This window comes from Giraffa tippelskirchi, chromosome 13, assembly GCF_054371585.1.
Source record: "Giraffa tippelskirchi isolate mGirTip1 chromosome 13, T2T-mGirTip1v1.2.pri, whole genome shotgun sequence".
NCBI classification, from domain to species: Eukaryota; Metazoa; Chordata; class Mammalia; order Artiodactyla; family Giraffidae; genus Giraffa; species Giraffa tippelskirchi.
In genome coordinates this window covers 66,126,647-66,147,582 of record NC_137287.1, presented here as the reverse complement: position 1 = coordinate 66,147,582, position 20,936 = coordinate 66,126,647, and the positions used below count along the sequence as shown (strand labels likewise).

Sequence of the window (20,936 nt, the reverse complement as noted above, 5' to 3'; positions counted from 1 at the left end):
TTTTGAAGATGAAGCAGGATGGTCTGTCAGATGCCTAATATAATGCCTGATACCTTTATACAATAGTGCTTTAATAAATCATAGCTGCTATTCCATAGCAGGGAGGCAGCAAGCCAGCATTTCTCAAAACTGACGCCTGTAATCAGTGTGAAGCTCTCACTCTTAACTAAGAAGCATGAGAAGCCATAATTCTTCACTTCGTTCTTCAGCACCACTCGGGTGTTTATTTCTCATAACCTCTTCCCTGTGGAAGACTTGAATTAGGACTACATTTCTAGTTGTATTATCAGTATGTTAATAACCTGCAAACATTTCTAGGAAATTTATGTTTTAAATAAAATTCTGTATTAAGTATTTAATTTTTTTTTTTTTATTTTTTTTTATTAAGACTGCTGATGGAGATGAGTGGAGGTAGGGATTCAACCAGTGATGGTCAGGACTTGTATATTGGCCTGAGTGTCCTGAACCTTGCCTGTGAAAATATAACAGTATGTTTTCATACAGAAATGTAGTTACCGAGCAAGTGACATTTGCAAAAATAATTGGTGTCCCCCCCACCCCAGTAAACCTCTGCCATACCACACACAAAGAAAAAGCCTTGCTGAGATTCATGGGTTTTTCTGGGTAGCAAAAACTGTCTATCTTTTAAGCTATTCTCAGTGTCATTTGTGTGCATAGTAAGTATATAATGTATTTAGATTTATCCTTCTTTTGCATTCTTTTTTCCTTTGTTTTTGCCATGTTGCAGTTTTTATTTTCCTTTTCTCCCCAGTTTTGTAGAAGTGGGAGAAGCATGTTTTCTTCCAGAAAAACAGTCAATGTTGCCTGGTGGATAATGCCATTGCAGGTGTGGGAGGGTTGTTAAGGCCAATTTTAATAACATTATCAATCTGTTAGGAAGCAGGCACATGTAAGAAAGTGGGGGGGATCATCTGTCACTTTCGTCAGCTGTGACTCTGAGATTAAGAACAGGTTATTTTCACTTTCATAACTGTTTTGTGTTAGTTTCAGATCTCTTTGTTTACATTTCCTTGGTTCCTGATTTTATCCTTATTTCATTTCTTTACTGTAGTTTGAAGGTAGCTTTCTTTTCTGAAGACTGATTTGCTAGTTACTTTTATCCTAACTGGAAATTGCCCCAGTTTCTAATATTTTATAAATCAGAATATACACACAGGAATGTTCCCTGTTGTAACTTCTTATCCTTCCCTTAATTTAACCTTGCATGATATCGTCTGGTTCAAAATAATTTGAATAAAATTCTACTCTTTGTGTGAATTAGACTGTTTATATTGAAAAAAATCATAATCATGTAATGGGATGAGACTGGCTCTCTCTAAAGGATTAATAGTTAAGAGAACACGTGTCCAGAAATAAAAATTCATGAATTGTCTGAATTATTATATGTTATTTAAAACGTAACAGGGAAACATAAATCAGCAAGAGTCAGACTCTATGAGTCAATTACTCTTCAGGACTAAATCAGGTATTAGAATATTAATTGTTTTTTGCTTCTTTAGTACCTGAATAGTTAATTGGATGGTACTTTAGTTTCCTGGAAAAGTTAATCATCATCGCCAAATACTTACTGTACTCCCCAGAGTAATCCATAACTCATAGTCAGAGTTTGGTAGATTAGTTACATTTCTCTATTGTGAGATTCTTGATGAAACATGCATTTTGTGTATATATTTTGCACACCAGTTTTCTTTGTCAATGTAGATATGATTTTTCGGTTTGAACCAGTAGTCCCATCACTACAGGTGTATCTCTTTTTATTGTGCTTTTTTTTTTCCTACTGCATTTTGCAGATACCGAGTTTTTTACAGATTGAAGATTTGTGGCGACCCCGTGTCAAGCAAGTGTGTTGACGCCATTTCTTTTTCTGAGAGCATTTGCTCAGCTTCATGTCTTCGTGTCACACTTTGATAACTCTCACAATATTTCAAACATTTCCATTATTGTATTTGTTATGATGATATGTAACTAGTAATCTTTGATGTTACTGTTACAACTCACTGAAGGCTCAGGGGATGGGTTAGCAATTTTTTAGCAATAAAGTATTGCTCAGTCAGTAAAGAATCTGCCTGCAGTGCAGGAGACCGGGGTTCTATCCCTGGGTCAGGAAGATCTCCTGGAGAAGGAAATGGCAACCTACTCCAGTATCCTTGCCTGGAAAATCCCATAGACAGGGGAGCCTGGTGGGCTGCAGTCCATGGAGTCGCAAAGAATCAGGCATGACTGAGCAACTAACACACTATTTTAAATTAAAGTATGTATATTGTTTTTTAGACATAATGCTATTGCATGTTTAATAGACTACAGTGTGGTGTAAACATAACTTCTATATTCACGGGACTCGCTTTATGGTGGTATTTGCTTTATAGCAGCAATCTGGAATGGACCCACAGTATCCCCAAGGTATGCCTGTACCACAGCTCTGGCAACAGCCTTCTCCTCCCTGGCCTGGTCCTCAATAATAGAAAATTCAAATAATTGTTTCCTTCAAAAGAAATACCTGAAAACACATTTTTGGTGAAAAACAGGAACTGTAATAAACTTTACTTGGGGTGATAATTTTTGTCCCTTTTATGGCACTGCAGGTTCCATTACAGATAATGAATTGGCTAAAATTTTAATTTATGCAAATCTTCTGGCACCCTGTACTAAGAAATATTCAGTGATTTCCGCTTTCCTCTATGCTTGTTTACAGGACATCTTTTGTATTAATATATGTCTTCAGTTGGATTTTTTCATTTTGGCATTTTTTTCATTGTCTGATGAATTGAAAGATAATGGTAGGAGATGCCAGAGAGAGACTTCTGCCTCCTGTTAGCTCTATCACCTCCTCAAACTCCCTTCCTTCTGCAATAAAAATGAGCACTAAATTGTGTCCCTGCTAGGATTTATCTGAAGATGATATAGATAAAGCATATTTTCATTTCTATTTATTTGTTCACATTCTATTTTGATCTTCAAATGACTGAAGCAGCCCTCAGGTACAGGTGACATGGTGCTGGGCCCATGCAGTAGGAAGCATTCTCTAGATACTAAGGTGCTGTGAGCTAACACGAACTTACGGGAATTGAATGCTGCACTCTTCTTACACATGACCTGCCAGCCTTCCCACCCTGGCTTTGTTCATGTGATGTATAAACACTTGGTGCAGTGCCTGGATGTAATAGAGAGTTGGTAGATGGCAGGCATTATTATCATCATCTTAGTTAATTCTCACAAACGTGTTGTCAATGTTGAACTACAATTATGCTTATTTTGCACTTGGGGAAACTGAGGCTTAGAGAGGTTAAGTAACATGTTTAGGGTCACACAGCTATTAAGAAGTGGAGTTTATAAAAATTCTAACCTGGGCTATTAACCTCTAAGCTACACTTTAGTGTCTTAGGGGTGATTTTAAATTTTTTAGCTTATTGAGAAATTAATTAAGATGTGCTTTTTATTATGTATTCAGAGTATTTGTTTAGAATAAAATTTAGACTTAAGTGATTTTAAGGTAAAGGAACTCCAAAACTGATGAAGTTGGGTTGTGAATATACTTAGAATACTGACAAATCTGTAATTATTTAGTAAGTACCTCTGTACATAGAGTGGAAAGCTAATTGAAGGCTTAGAGATCTATGAAAATTATTTTTAATGCCTTTTAATTATGTTTAAAAAGGTAATTAACATTTTAATTCTATTTAATTAACCGTAAATTTACAAATTATGAGATTAATTTATAAAAAAGCAAATTCACTTTTGAGCTCATTTGACTTAACATTTGTTAAAATTAACTTCACCATAAAAAAAGCCTTAATCAGATTTTCCTTTGTAGTTGTTTTATTCCCAACTAACATTGTGAGATTAGCCAATTTTCTGCATTTTAGACATTAAAAATACAAAACTGAATAGTAATCAATCATGAAATAGTTATTAAGCTTTTAATATATGCTTAGCACGAAGCAGAATGTGATGAGATAGAAAGAAGCATATGGTACACATTCTCCAGTACTTTGAAATCTACTGAACTACACAAGATGGTACATAATTGAGTGGTGAATTTTGCAGATCAAACTAAGAATTTTGCATGTATTTGGAAAATGACATGACCCTCCCAGTCTCCCCTGGAAGAAAAGTAGAGTATCCATTGTGGCATGAAAGATCATAAAACTGGTCATTGATTTTATTGTATCAGATGGAGACGTTAAAATGTGTGAGATAAAGAGCAGAATAATATGAATCAGTCATAAATATGCCTGTAGATTTTAGGCTTCTGTTAAACCTTTTCGGACAAGGTAAGCTGCTTTACAGCAAATAACGTTCTCCTTTTGCTTCCTCTTCTGCCCCTGGATTCTTCTCAGCCCTCTGGTCTGTTGTGATTCAGCAAGAATCCTCTTGCACTACTAACATGGCTCATTAATCCACATTTGGAATCCTTTTAATCCTCTCTCAAGTTCTCTTTTCCTGCCTTTTTGCTTCATCTCGGTATTTGCCAACATAATGAAACAGCTTCATTAAGACGAAGAAACTTAGAAAGACAAACTTTCTAGCCTACGATGGCCGCTGACTAGGTCACTGGCTACTTAACGGAAAACCCAAGCGTTGTCTGTAAGCTGAAAGTATCAGCCAATTCCTGGCTCTGAGATTCTTTTTCTGTTTTCTTGCTCATGATTTTTCTTTATCCTCTGGTAAATTCAGTTTCCCCATCCAAGGTTTTAAAGCTCTGTCCCTGCTTTCGTTGAAAATATTTTTATTGTAAAATGTTTGATCAGTACAAAAGAATATATGGAGCATACATCTAAGTTTTACATCTTGATAATAAAAGGATTGCACATGGATCTACCTTCCAACTGAAGAACTTGAACATCACGTGAACAGTGCAGCTCCCAGGGCATCCTTCCATCATCAGGTCTCCTCACAGCTCTTCTGGATGTTATGCTTATTGAATCTCTTCCCCCATTTACTTACCACCATATGTGTGTATTCCTGGCTTGTTTTCTCCTTCACCAAAATGTTTCTGAGATTCAGCCATACGGATCCATGTATCTGTAGTTCATTTATTTTCACTCCTGGATAATATTATATTTTATGAATATACAATAATTTATTCATCTCCTGTGAATGGATTTTTAGGTTGTTTGCATTTTTTTGGATAATACAAATATTATACTGAACATGTTGGTCTATATTCCTAGCTGCTCATGGGCAAAGGTTCATTTAGAGAGAAACATACTCGGGGGTAGAGCTGTTGAACTGTAGGACATGCCCATCTTTGATCTCAATTAATCTCCTTTTGGTTCATCGTTCAACAATTTACCAGTCTTTGGTTCATTTGGCTTTTTTTTCATCAGAAATGACTTTCTGCCTCAGAATGACCTTTATCATTAGTCATTTTCATTTTCTTCATTTATTTACATTTGTTATAAGATTAATAATTATGACATTGGGGGAAAGAACTTATATCTCAGAATTAGCAAATAATTCAGTTGACAGCTCTGTTCACTGTTTTGATTTTTAAGTTTTCCTTTTCAGTCACTGTGAGCCTTTTTCTTAAGCTTTGCCAAACCGCCCTGGTTTCCAGGCTCTTTCTGTGTCTGAACTTGTGAGTGTTACTTACTGATGGCTCCAAACGCAAAATATCACTGAGCACGCACATGTTGGCAGAAACGATCATACATAAGCAGTAAAGGTCATTTTTGAAATTTATTAAGAAGGAGTAAACTAATATTTTCTAATGACCTAGTAAGGGGATGTCCCTGCTTGATGTTTCCATGTTATTTATGTTAACCCTCCAAACACTAGCATATTACTTCTTTTTCCCTTTTCTTTTTCCATTTTATAGCAGAGGATGAAGAGTGTTAGAGAAACTGAACAAATTATAAAAGATCACAGGACAGAATTAGGGTTTAAATTTAGGTCTTTTGGTTCTTGATTTAGGGTACTGATCTATAATACAGGAAGAGAAATGTGTATGTGTGTGTACATATTCATTTACATGTGTATGTAGCATGTCAATAGTAGGTAGCATTCAGTAGTTGAAATACATTTTTAAGATACTTCTGAAGAAAAATATGGCAATTCACATTGCCCATTGGGTATATTTCTTGCATTTGATTTTAAAAATTTAATATATTTAGTTTACTTTTAAAAATTGGAGTGTAGTTGCTTCAAAATGTTGTGTTAGTTTCTGCTGCACAACAACATGGATCATTTGAGTTTAAGAATGCATTTTCAAGGTGTGTTTGTTTAGTCTTGAAGGGATCAGCATACGGGAAACAAACTGCATTGCCTCCCAGGCACTGCATGTCCTTTCGCTGAACTCAGCAGTGTCTGGACTCTGTACTCCCTCTTCCTGGGTCCTTCCTGCCATTTCTGACAAGAGGTGCATCTCACCTGGCTAGGTCTCCCAAGGAGGCCAGCTTCTCAGGCTGGGCCCAGGAAGTCTCCTGACTTCTGTGGTCCTGGGACATTCTCTAATAGTGGTTCCCAGGTGGCTCAGTGGTAAAGAATCTGCCTGCCAAGCAGGAGATGTGGGTTCAACCCCTGGTTTCCAGGGGTTGGGAAGATCCCCTGGAGGAGGAAATGGCAACCCACTCCAGTATTCTTGCCTGGAAGGTCCCATGGACAGAGGAGCCTGGCGGGCTACAGTCCACGGGATCACAAAGAGTAGGACATGAACATACATGTATGGGGAGAGAGGACCAAAATTTCCTGCCTTCTTGCTGGTCTGCTGCCTCTGTTTTGCTCACTTCAGTGGGTTAATGCAGTGGCCAGAAAGAGCCTGTTAAAGCAGAAGTCCAGCATGTTGCTGCTCTCATACAACCTTCACCTCCTTCTGATCTTACTTCAGTGTCGCCTTCTCACTGAGGCCTTCCCTGATTGCTCTCTTTAAAAGGGCAGCATTCCTGACCCTTCTCATCTCACTTCCTGCTTTATTTCTCTCTTAGCACTTACCACTCATGTACCATGTATTCAAATTATATAAATCTCATGTCTTTTCTTTCTCTTCCACTGTAATGGAAGCTCTACAAGGCAGAGGTCATTGACTGTTTTCTTTGCTGTTTTGTTCTCAGCCCTGGAACTGTACTTGGCTCATAGTAGCTGCTCAGTAAGTATTTGTTGAATGAACAAAGGATTAAATATGTAAATATTTGAGGAGGACATTCCAGAGAATGACATTTCTAGAATAATTCACCATTGTTACTTGTAGAATCGTTATAAAATACTTTTTAACAGGATAGAGGACAAGAGACCAGAGATGATAATTTTAAATCCAATGCTGAAGGAAAGAAAAGGGACAGAGCAGGAGTTTGTAATAGCAACTGATATGCGGCTCAGTGAATACTTGTTGAGTTCATATTGAGTGAGTTAATATCTAAGAGTGCTGGGATGGACTGAATGTTTTTATTCTCCCAAAGTTCATGTTTAAACCTAATCTCCAATGTCATGATGTTAGGAAGTAGAGCCTTTGGGAGGTGATTAGGTCATGAAGGTGAAGCCCTCATCAATGAGTTTGGTGCCCTTGTGGAAGAGACCCCGGAGAGCTCCTTCATCCCCCACTCCATGTGAGACTACAGTGGAAAGATGGCCATCTGTGAACAAAGATGCAGCCTTTCTTCAGACACAGTCTGTTTGTACCTTGATTTTGGATTTTTCAGCCTCCAGAACTGTGAGAAATAAATTTTTGCTGTTTATAAGCAACCAAGTCAATGGCATTTCTTGTTATAACAGCCCAGATGGACTAAGATAAGCACTATGGATAGCAATTTCTTTCCAAATCAGATTTAGATCTGTGTTTCTTAGCTTGATCTCCCAGCTCTCCCTGTTTTTTCAGCCAATTGGAACCACGTTCAGTGCCCAAATAGGAGGTTCCTCTTGTACCTCTAGGCTTCCCAGGTGGCTCAGTGGTAAAGAATCTACCTGCAGGAGATGCAAGTTCGATCCCTGGGTCGGGAAGATCCCCTGGAGGAGAGAATGGCAACCCACTTCAGTATTCCTGCCTGAAAAATCCCATGGACAGAGAACCCTGGTGGGCTACAGTCCAAGGAGTTGCAAAGGGTTGGACATAGCGACTGAACACGGCGCTTGGATCTCTAGATCTGGGCCACCTTCCCTTGTCTGTGTCTACTCCCTTTCTTTCTCCTCTGCTCCCTCCCTTCTTCCCTTTCTTTATCATTTATTAACCAACTTGCACAGGTCAGGTGCTATGCCACGATTTTGGATCACAAAGCTCAATAAAATTTGCCTTTGTCCCTGAGTTCTACATGTTCTAGAGCAGGGACTGTGACTCCATTGTGATTGCAGTTCAGGGTGATAACTGCTCTAATAGGAGGTGAAAAACCATGACACTCAGGACTGGGGAAGACCCGTCCAGCACACAGAGCATCACCACTGGTGCTGAGCTTTAATGAATAAATGCATTATGCTTCCCAAGGGCTGAGCGTAAGAATCACTCTGTCAGTGACAAGGAATTCTGAGTGATCTTATGAGAGCCCTCTTCACATAGTTCTTACAGCTTTGCAGAGCCTGCGGCATGCCTCGTGGCAGAGACAGATTGTCACCCAGCACCTGCACAGATGGGGTTCAGGATTCATCTTCACCTGTGTGGTCACCAGATGATACATCCGAGGTGTTTTTTAGAAGTCTGATCATTCACACAAATCCAACAAAAAATAAGTATCTATCCTAGAACAAAAGTAAAATTTGCAAATGTAAACTAATAGCTGATTCTTTTTTTAAAATAAATTTATTTATTTTAATTGGAGGCTAAATACTTTACAATATTGTGGTGGTTTTTGCCATACATTGACATGAATCATTTGGCTTTATTAACCTTGATCTATCTGATTGTTATAGAACTGTTCTTTTTGATGTCTCATGACAGATATTAGGTAATCCTTTCAAGTCAGGCAAAACCAGTATTATAATGATAATACTGGACATTTGCACACAAAAAAAACGCCTCATACCTTCTCAAATTCCTCCCTGTGATTTACCTCATTCAGTCCCCACAACCTTATTAGTTAAGAAATTACCATACTCTCTAATTAAAAATGAGGAAATTTGGGCTTACAGAAGCTAGAAGACCTGTGAGGTGGCTGGTAAGTGACAGGGAAGGAATGTTAAATCAAGGCTCTTTCTCTAATATGATCCCCTATTTTTATAAACTCTTAAGTCATGTGCCATAAATAGAACCAAAGCATAGAAGTAAACAAGGAGAAATTCACATGTCAGTGTTTCTGGGAACCTTGTTGTTCATGTGTATACCTTGTAGGCATGGTGGTGGTGGCATATTAATCAGAATTCTTTTGGTTACTGGGGAGAGAGATATTGGCTCACTCATCCGGTAAGCCTGGTGGTTCTGGCTTTAGGAAGAGTTAGATTCAAGTGCTTGAATGATGTCGGGAATAACTCTTGGGGTTTTGCTCGCCTCTGTGTTGGCCTCATCATCATTGCATAGTGGCCAAATGAGGGCCAGAAACTTCAGTTTTACAGCCCACTAAACAGAGTACATCATGTGAAATGCCGGGCTGAGTGAAGCACAAGCTGGAATCAAGATTGCCGGGAGAAATATCAATAACCTCAGATATGCAGATGACACCACCCTTATGGCAGAAAGCAAAGAGGAACTAAAGAGCCTCTTGATGAAAGTGAAAGAAGAGAGTGAAAAAGCTGGCATAAAACTCAACATTCAAAAAGTGAAGATCATGGCATCATGTCTGATTGCTTCATGACAAATAGATGGGGAAACAATGGAAACAGTGACAGACTTTATTTTCTTGGGCTCTAAAATCACTGCAAATGGTGACTGAAATCATGAAATTAAAAGATGCTTGCTTCTTGGAAGAAAAGCTATGACAAACCTAGACAGCATATTAAAAAGCAGAGACATTACTTTACCAACAAAAGTCTGTCTAGTCAAAGCTATGGTCTTTCCAGTAGTCATGTATGGGTGTGAGAGTTGGACCATAAAGAAGGCTAAGCACTGAAGAACTGATGCTTTTGAACTGTGGTGTTGGAGAAGACTCTTGAGAGTCCCTTGGACTGCAAGGAGATCAAGCCAGTTAATCCTAAAGGATCAATCCTGAATATTTATTGGAAGGACCAATGCTGAAGCTGAAGCTCCAATACTTTGTCCACCTGTAGTGAAGAGCTGACTCATTAGAAAAGACCCTGATGCTGGGAAAGACTGAAGGCAGGAGGAGAAGGGGACAACAGAGGATGAGATGGTTGGATGGCATCACTGACTCAATGGACACGAGTTTGAGCAATCTCCGGGAAGGACAGAGAAACCTGGTGTGCTGTAGTCTGTGGGGTTGAACAACGATCCTGAACAACAACAAAATGAGCCAGACCATGGGGAAAGAGTAGCCCTTTCCCATGAGTTTCTACCACAGTCCCAGGTCTGGGATTCTTGAACACACACTAGATTATGTGTATGGGTTGATTCCTGAGTGCAGAGTGCAGGCGCTGACTGGTTGGATGGGGTCATGTTGTGAGGGCAAAGGAGACATCTACAACCATAAAGAGGAATCTTCTCCCTCTCTCTGTTCTCTGAGCTCTTTTTATTTTTTTTCAAATTAAAAAAATTTTTTTTCTGTGGTGAATGTCACATAAAACATACTATTTTCACCATATTTAACTGTACGGCTCAGTGGCACTAAGTATATCCACACTCTCACCATCATCCATCTCCTGAATTTTTTACCTTCCTAAACTGAAAGTCTGTCCCCGTTAAACACTAACTCCCCATTCCCCACTCCCTACCCTGAAACTCTTGCCCCCGGCTCCTGGCATCTACTATTTTTGTATCCAGTTGTCCCTCAGAATCAGACTATGCATACCTGGCAGACCATCAGATATAATATTTAAAATTAGACCTAAGTAGAGAGATAGGATGGGAGAAGGCAGTGGCACCCCACTCCAGTACTCTTGCCTGGAAAATCCCATGGATGGAGGAACCTGGTAGGCTGCAGTCCATGGGTCCCCTGAGAGTCAGACAAGCCTGAGCGACTTCACTTTCACTTTTCACTTTCATGCATTGGAGAAGGAAATGGCAACCCACTCCAGTGTTCTTGCCTGGAGAATCCCAGGGACGGGGGAGCCTGGGGGGCTTCCGTCTATGGGGTCTCACAGAGTCGGCCACGACTGAAGTGACTTAGCAGCAGCAGCAGCAGAGAGATAGGATATAAGTGGCTGGGAGTATGGAAAAGAGAGGGACTGATGAAGGGCTCAAAAGATCCCTGTGAGCTGTCAAGATTTACTGTGTGGACTGGTGCTTGCGTCGGTACTGAGCATGGTTGTGGGTCACTCCATTAAAAAAGGATTAAACATCTAAAAACTCTGCAAATCAATTATGGAGATAATTGTATATTCTTTAAAACTAATCACTTAACGAGGCAAGCCCTAATCAGATGAATCTTATGTGTCTTGTGAACATGGAAAGGACACTTAAATTGTAATTAACTTGAAAGGTATGATTCTGGAATTTAATGGTTTTTCTTTTTAGTTCTTCCTTTGGAAATTTCCATTAAAAAACAAACAAAATTCCAAGCTCATCACAAAAAGAATATGTGTTTGTGCCTTCTCTGAAACAGATGTTAAGGATGTTAGAACTTGGCTTCCAGATTTTTATTCTTACTGTTTCATTCCCCTTGCTCTTATTGTAACTTTGATGTCTTTCTTACTTTTATTATTTTACTGCTCTGCGCCCTGGCGTTTACTTCAAGCAAAGCTAAATGGCTTCCCTGCTTAGTTAGGCACAAAACCCTGAGAATGTGCCCATGTGCACCTTCACACATGCTGGGAGATTGAGGGTTAGAAGACTAATCTCACTCAGCATTTTCTGTAGCAGAAAAATAATGCAGTTTATTTGACCATTTACTTATGGAAATAAAGTAAGGATTTTAGTACTTTTAGACATTTAAATGAAAATGTGGAGGGAAAATTAGATATTCTTAGGCTAAAAGTGATGAGAGTGTGTGTATCTTTTTATTTATTCTCATCTGGGATTTTTTTTTCTTTTAAGCTCTTTAGATAAAGGAAAACTTCCAGTAGCCTCAAGGACAGTAATGCCTGAGAGAACTGAGTATTTAAAAACAAATATGACTCAACAAAAACAGTCATTCCATGCTCAGCTAAGGAGACTTTTCAAATTTATACAGAAAGTAACACTTGCAGAAACATATTTTTATTAGCTACCCTAAACATTAATTATTAATATGTTTTCATTTGAAGCTGGTAATTATGAATGTGAAAATGGGGATTATATGAATTATCAAACATATGTTTCCATATTTCTTGATAGTTAGGCTTTTAAAGAAATAAGAACAGGTCAAGTGATGTAACTGTCTCAGTCATTAACAAGCAGAATATTTAACTGGTGTCACAGGTATCGTCACTATGCTAATAATAGGAGATGGGACCCTGGTAAGATTAAGCACTGGCTGTTCTAGTTCTCTGAGGAAACTGTAAAATTCAGCCTCACTGGGTTGTAATTAGAAAGAAATATATTTAAAGACTGAAAAAAACTTCAGTACCTCAGTACACAGTATGCCAAGGGCATGTGCTTGAAGCCTTTTAATCTCTAGGTGTGGCCTGTTTTATAAATATTTCCATAAGCATTTACATATTCAACATTTGGCAGTACAACACTGTATAATCATACCCATATGCTTTGCCTTATGAAATAGAATGAAAACTTTGTTGGGACAGGGCTGCTGCTGATAATGTTGTATGTCTCCCTCATCCAAAGTGCAGTCCAGGCTCAAAATGATGCTTTGTCACTGACAAAACAAGCCATGGGACCAGAAGATTTAGCTTTCTCTTTCCACATTTATTTTTCAGTTTTAGTACAACTGTTAATGATGATAATGATAACTATTATGGAGCACTTGCTTGTTTCCTATGGGCTCAGTATGTGAACTAAGACATTTGATATTATCTTTCAACCTATTAAATACCGTTATTTAAATACTAGGGCTTCTAGGCAGCTCAGAAGTAAAGAATCGTCCTGCCAGTGGGAGACACAGGTTCGATCCCTGGATCAGGAAGATCCTCTGGGAAAGGAAATGGCAACCCACTCCATTATTCTTGCCTGGAGAATCCCATGGACAGAGGAGTTTGGTGTGGGCTACAGTCCAAGGGGTCGAAAAAGAGTTGGACATGACTTAGCAACTAAACAACAAATTTAAATACTGTTATTTTTGTCATTATCATAATTTTATGAATTAAAATGGCATCAAGGCACAAAGTGGTTGAGTAACTTGCCTAAGGCCACAAAGTGGTTGCAGGGACACAAACCAAGCAGTCTCGCTATTCACTGTATCACCTGCTAATAGAGCTGTTCCTGGAGATGCTGCTTCCAATTTTAGCAGCTGATATGGCCTCTGCCTATCCTGAGTGGGATTTATGATTCTTTTGTTGATTTTTCTTTTTCTTTCTTTTTGTCTTTCACTTCTAATTTTGCTAGGTCAAGTACAAAAGAGATTTTGAAGAAAGCAAAGGGAGGGGCTTCAGCATCGTTACAGACACTCCTGAACTACAGAGGCTGAAGAGGACTCAGGAACAAATCAGTAACGTAGGTGACCATTTGTTCAGTGATGTAATAACCCTGACTTGTATTTCTGGTGAGAAAGGGCAATTGGACAACTTGGAAGTGTTCTTACTGCTGTAAGATGCAAGCAGTACTCAGTGTCCTCAGAAAATATGCCAAGTTCATCTATTGAATTGCTTCCCTTTGATCTCATCACGGTTATCAAGAGCCTAACATTAATAGCAGTGACTACAGGCATACCTACTTTTACTGCGCTTTACTTTTTTTACACTTCACAGATAATGTGGGTTTTTTTTACAAATAGGAGATTTGTGACAACCCTGTATTGTCAGAGGATATTTAGCATTTTTTAGCAATAAAGTATCTTTTAATTAAGGTAGATACACTTTGGCCACCTGATGTGAAGAGCCGACTCATTGGAAAAGACCCTGATGCTGGGAAAGATTGAGGGCAGGAGGAGAAGGGGGCAGCATAGAATGAGGTGGTTGGATGGCATCACTGACTCAAAGGATGTAAGTTTGAACAAGCTCCAGGAGATAGTGAAGGATAGGGAAGTCTGGTGTGCTGCAGTCCATGGGGTCTCAAAGAGTCAGACATGACTTAGCGACTAAACAACAACAGCAACACATTTTTAGACACGTTGCACTATTGCACACTTAGTAGATGGCAGTATAGTGTACACATAACTTTTATATGTACTGGGAAACCAAAAAATTCGACTCTCTTTGTTGTGATATTTGCCTTATTGAACTGGTCTGAAACCGAACATGCAATATTTCTGAGTTATGCCTGTGTAATTCTGAATACACTTTTAATTTATTTAATTGGTTTATCAAGTAAATTGGCTTATCTAGCAAATCAATTTAATTAAATAAATTAATTGTGTATTTAGAAATAATAGTCATTGCTATTAAGAGATGTTATTGTAACTTAGCATCTTATTTCATTTTAAATGATTCTCAACTTTAAAATTTTTCCAGAATAGGGCTTTTATAGGTAAATGTTAAAGCCGATCAGTTAATTTTTTGTGGTGAGTAAGCATACAGAATATACACACAAGGTTAGGCATCTGGTGAAATCTCATGTTTGCTCAATGTGTGTATTCAAGATTTCATATTTTAAATTAGATATTTGTTGAAATGGCATATTGCATCTAATTTCTGAAATAAACATTTACATATGAAGTTGCTTTGAATTTGAAAGCTGCGTCTTGTTCACTAATAGCGTTTTCTTGGAAAAGAAAATTGAAACTAGCAGAAGTTCAAACCATATTAGGGACCAAAAAGTGTTGAGTACTTATTAAAAGTGGTAATCATGTTTCTTTATTATATGAAGTGTGTCAAAATTCATTTTTTCTAGCAATAAGTTAATTCAATGTGAAGTACTCCAGAGGAAATATGAATGAAAATCAGCAACCATTTATATTATATAAAAGTATGAACAAATATGCGAGACATATACTTTTTCATAAGAAGTCTACTTTGTGTGTTTCATGTACAGTCACCAAAATTTATGTGTCTAAATGTTTTAAGTTATGTAGCATTGATTTCTGGGAAATGTTTAGTTAGCAGGTTGTTTTAAACTCACTGGTATTTAGCTGTCTTCGTTATGTACCTACATATAGTAACAATTTGCAGATAAAACCATAGCATACAATCTGAGAAAGAATTTTTTCAAAAGTTCACAAACAGAATTATCTGATATTTAAAAAATTTGTTTAGGGAGTAAGAAGAGACAGAGACACTTTGTTTTGCTATATTCCCTAAGGTTTATCCATTGTTTGCTCTTTAAATGGGCATTTTATTTCAGCAAGGACATTTTCCTTTGAAGAGAAAGAGTTGAATTTTAAGGATTCAAGGCTTTTGTCCCTTAAGTTTTTTCACCCCATCCTTCCAACCCACCGATCATGGATACTGAAGATTGCCTCCATCGTCCTTCTTCCCCTTCATTCTTTCCTTAAATCAAAATCCTATTTTTGTTTTCTAAAATGCAAATTAGAGATATGTTTCACTGGCAGTTACATTCAGTAATGTTTCTGATTTTGGATTATTTTTGGAGAAGCTTTTTTAAAAAATAAAAGTGTTGCATAAAACAAAGTTACATCATAAATCTTCAACTATCACAAATTTATTTCAAAAAGAACTAAACATTTCTACTTAAGACATCCCTGTGACAGCTCACATAAGGATTGCAGTTGACTCAAAGGTAAGCCTTTTAATTTATATTCAAATTAAGTCATTATTCATATTTAATAAGAAAAGAACTGATCATTTCACCAACCTTTATCCTTAGCAGGAATATACATTTTATTCAATACCAGAGGCTGTTTGCAGATCCATTCTTAATTATGCAAAAACCCTTATAACACAGGTATGTATAAATTTATGTTTATTATATACATAGCAGTATATACAAAATACTGTTTAGATTAAGGTATCTTAATCTCATCTTAACCTATAAGGTAGATGCTGGTGATTTTAAAAAGTATGTAATTTAGATAACATCTTTTAAAACAAATTTATACAAAAGTCTTGGAGAAGGAAATGGCAACCCACTCCAGTAATCTTGCCTGGAGAATCCCATGGAGAGAGGAGTCTGGTGGGATACAATCCATGGGGTTGCAAAGAGTTGGACTTGACTGACAACTAACACACACACACAACAGTCTTGATGTTAGCAACCATAGCAGTCTTATAAGTAGTTGTTTTAGCCATGATGAGGCATATTACTATTTGGATAGCAGTAAGAAAATATAAATTTCATAATATTACTGTTAGGGGTTTATTATTTTTCTTTAGTCTTATTGAGAAATAATTAATATACATCACCATATAAGTTTAAGCTGTACAGCCTGATGGTTTGACTTACCTGTATTGTAAGATGATTAGGTTTAGTTAACATCATCATCTCAAACAGACACAATACAAAGAAAAGAAAAAAGAATTCTCCTTGTGATGAGAATCCTTAGGATCTGCTGTCTTAACAACTTTCTTGTATAATTTATAGCTGTGTCAACTACAATCACCATGTTGTATGTTACATATCTAATACTGATCTATCTTATAACTGGAAGAGTGTACCTTTTGACCACATTTGTTCAGTCTCCCCTCTCTCCACCCCTCTGGTAACCACAAAACTGACGTTTTTTCCTTTAAGTTTGGTGTGGGTTTTTTGTTTCTTCTTCTTTTTTTTTTAGGTAATGCATATAAGTGAGATCATATAGAATTTGTCAATAAGTCTATCTGACTTATTTCACTTAGCATAATGCCTTCTAGGTCCATCAATATTGTTGAAAATGGTAGGATTTTCTCCTTTTTATGGTTGAATAATATTTCTTTGTGTATGTGTGTGTGTGTGTGTGTGCGTGCATACATACTTACATATATCTTGAAATTTCTTTATCCATTTATCAATTGATGGGTACTTAGGTTGTTTCCATGTCTTGGCTGTTGTGAATAATGCTGCAATGAATATGAGAATGCAGATATCTTTTTGAGTTAGTGTTTTTGTTTCCTTTGGATACATTCCCAGAAGTGGATTTGTTGGATAATATGGTAGTTCTATTTTTAATTTTTTGAGGAACTGCTATGCTGTTTTTCATAGTGGCTCAACCAATTTACAATCCCACCAACAGTGCACAAGAAGTTAGGGATTTACTGTTGGAGAAAAGAAGCTGTTAAATATTCTGAGGTCTAGTGAGTTTATTATTCATTTATAAGGCTACAACTTCATGAACTTTTCCTGTGACCTCCCAGATTTTCCATATTACTCAAGGATCTTTTTTTCTGTAAGAAACATGGGCTAATCTGAAAGGTGGTATTTTGACTAGTCCAGTTTTCTGCATTACTTTCAGATAAACCTAAACCACTGAAGTATATTGGCCAAATCCAGACAGATGTTTTTGACCGTGACCTAGATTGTGTCTATTTTGGGAGGAAGAAGGTCGGATCGAGACACCAGAGTCTTCTTCTGATGCTGAGATGGAGTGGGTTTATCCTGAAAATCACAGGGGATATGAAATTTGAGCTCTGGGTTTAAAATAGGTTGATGTAGGTGTGTTAACTAAGTCAGGGTCTTCGTAATCTTTATTTTTCCATTTGTTTCATTTTCTTACTTGCTTTTAGTTTATCTTTGAATATTGTCTGGATTTTTCTGAACTGCCTTTAATCCCTTTTGGACTAAGGAAAGTATAAAGACATAATACAGTGGATTTAATGACAACTCCTAGGTGTTTTGGATAATATGTTATGGATGAGTGGGCATTTTTGATTGCTTGTTACTGTGTTAGAGTTATGAAATTTTTTTTCAAACATTCTCATATTCATTTGTCAAAGGCTTGAAATCATTTGGAAATGCCTACTTAGTCTGCGTGTGTTACCAAGGTGTGGGATGAAATACAACTGTAAATTTGAAATTGTGTGTAATGAAAAGGGTGAGAGCAGGTTTAGCCTTAACTTCTTTCTTTTGGAGTCTATAATGCCAGCATATTGAATCTGGGAGATTTATTAAATGCTGCAATTTAAAATTCTTCTACTATATTTCTCTCTTAGTATAGCTGCAGAAAGAATAAGAAGAGAGGCAAGATTTCACAATTTATGAAGTGGTTGGAATGAAAAAAAAGAACTAGTTCCCAATATACAGAAAAAAGTTTTCCTATGAAATTCCAGAAGATGTCTGATTGCCTACCGCACCTCCCCAGTTGTAGAGTATAAATTCAGGAATGGCAGAAATGTCTTAGTACATTCTCACATTTTCTTTACTTAGTGATATTTCAGAAAAATGTTCTTAAATGACAACATATAAACATGAATTGAGGAATTCCTGTGCCTTTGAATGTTAAAAAATTCTTTCTTCTGTTGTCCTTATAGTTCTGGCATAAATGTAAAGGCAGTTTCTAATTCGTGTGGTTACCACTTTCAAGTATATAAGCAGTGCATTCAGGAAATCTGCAGCCGGATAGTAAGGCAGAATCACCCCCAGACATCTAAGGGACTTAGTCCAGCCTGGAGAAGATTATCGATGTGTTTTTCTGTTTACACACTAGTATAAACTGCATTTTCAATTAGCTGAGACAGTCTGGGGATAAATTGTGAAACAAAATGATGAAGTTCAACCCCTAGAGACTGTGACAATCTTTGTGCTGTAGATAAAATCAAGATGTTTATTTTCTAATTTATTTCAGGTGGTGAAGAAATATTGTATGAAGGGGAAAGAAAAAAAGACCCAGATGACAAATCTTGTGTTTTACAGAGTGACTAAAATGGTAAGTATATCATTATGTGATTTGTCAAGATTTGTCCCTTGATTCACAGAAGAAATATTCAATGTGTGTGTGTGTGTGCGTGCATGCGTGCGTACACGTGCAAGTGTACCTATGTATGTTGGCTTCAGTGGAAAACTTTAGAACTCCCTTTCCTTAGATCACTGGCCCATAGACAATAGAATTTTCACCTGTTCTATATTCAGTCCCTTACCTGTAGAATCTATCATTATGGTTATCTATCCTGTTTCCCAAATATCCCCTTTCATTACTATTTTCACATTTAGCATACCCAGAAATGCTTACTTGCTTTACAAGAAAAGTTCAGGTTGAAGCCTCTCTTTTTTTTTTTTAACATTGTAGAAAAGAGTCTGTCTGTAATTTGATATTGAAATGTAATTGTTTATAGTTTTTTTGAGATAGCTACATAATTTTTCATTGACTTCTTAGAATGCAAAATAAATTATATGCCCATTAATAAGCTCACATGGATACTGCTGATTTAGTTCCCTGAGATTTTGTGAGTTGGCTTCAAAAATATTAGATTATTGGAGATAAACATGGCCTAATAATTGAATAGCAGTGTCTATGGACTATTAAAAGATTTGATTCAAAGGTATACTGAGTATAAAGGGTGAGCATGAGGGTAGAGTTGGTTATCTGGGGATCTGGTCTCTGTTTGTAATTTAAATAAATCATTTTGACAGAGACTGACTGTGGCCATGTTCAAGCTGCTGATGGTGTGAAATTGAGTTGTATGGTGGACAGAAGACAAGCAGTCAAGAGAAATCCCCAAAGGCAAAATTTGTTATGTAATTGGGTCAACTCATGCATGAGAAATGCATGCTAATTGTAAACTGGTAGCAAAATTATAGTGTATGAGGCAATTAGGTCTTATATGAACCTGAACAACTGATAGAATTTTTCTTTCTTTTTTATATTGAGCAAACATAAAATGGAACTTTTTAAAGGCTAGAAAGGTAAACACCATACAGTGTTGAAATAGATTGTTACTTTTGTTGCTCATACAAGAAGCATAACTGTTTTGTAACTAATGAAAACTTGATGGAATTTTCTGATTTTAAGTAGTGGAATCCTCTGATTTTGAGTAGTGAAATCTAGTACACCAGGTAGTTTGAAAGGAAAAATCCAGTGGTATTTTTGTTATAACTCCTAACTGGGCTGATTAACATAGATGATTAGTGATGAAGTCAGTGGTTTGGATTTAAGCCCTTGAAATCTAGTATTTTCTCAGAGTGAATCTGTGTGTTACTTTAATGATCCATGCTTTATCTTCAGCTTATCTCAACCAGTAACTCCCATGAATTCCTGAGTAACGGTAGATCAGTAGCATTGTCTTTAAAGCGAAGATTGACTATGTAGAAAGCAATACTGCAATAACATGTAGTTTCCTTATAATACCTACCACATATAGGAATGGTTTATTTGTTTCAAAACACTTTGACATACCCAGTCTAATTAGATCCTCTGAACAACCTCTCCTTAGGGAAAGTATTCCTATGAGGAATACTTATACTTTCACGAGAAAAAATCTACGGAAAATTATGTCTTGGTTCTTTCTCATCTAAATCTGTGGTTTCCCTTACACCTGGTTTTGTTTTATTTTTCCACCTAGGGCAGAACTTCAGAGGTTAATCTCTTCTTTTTATCCTCAATTTTTTACCCACAGTCACTTAAAACAACAAATATATCCCAGACCAGTAATTACTTGTGCATGGCAAGTACAAGAGTTTTCCTTGTAAAATGGCATTGTCTAAAGAGGAGGTTTGGGAAGAGCCCCCATAATAAAAGAATTAACACATATTATTTCTTTTTGGAAACAGAGATTAAGGACTTAGCAAACAATTTCTGAAGATCTTTCTTTTGTGAAATTCCTTCCCCCCAACATTCCTCTCTTTTCAGTCCTGCTGTGTTCAGGCCTTATCCTGCCTAAGTTATCACAGAGGTCTCCTAATTGGCCTTATCTCCTTTCAGCCTCTTTTGGTCCTTCCGTTGTATCTTAAACACTGTCACCAGATGACTCTTTCTAAAATACCTCTTTCATCATGACCCTAATTATGACCCACTACAAAACTTTCCCTGGACCTCCACTTTCAGTAGGAT

General features: G+C 37.1%; 1 protein-coding gene across 2 annotated transcripts in view; it reads left to right on the top strand.

The window, feature by feature from the left end:
* Positions 1–20,936, top strand: part of NEBL (nebulette) — a 363,259-nt gene that overhangs the window by 183,726 nt on the left and 158,597 nt on the right. For both annotated transcript variants that reach the window (XM_081556675.1, XM_081556674.1), the window contains exon 4: positions 13,469–13,576. In XM_081556675.1, the coding sequence (XP_081412801.1) occupies positions 13,469–13,576 (108 nt within the window). The remainder of the gene's footprint in view (positions 1–13,468; positions 13,577–20,936) is intronic.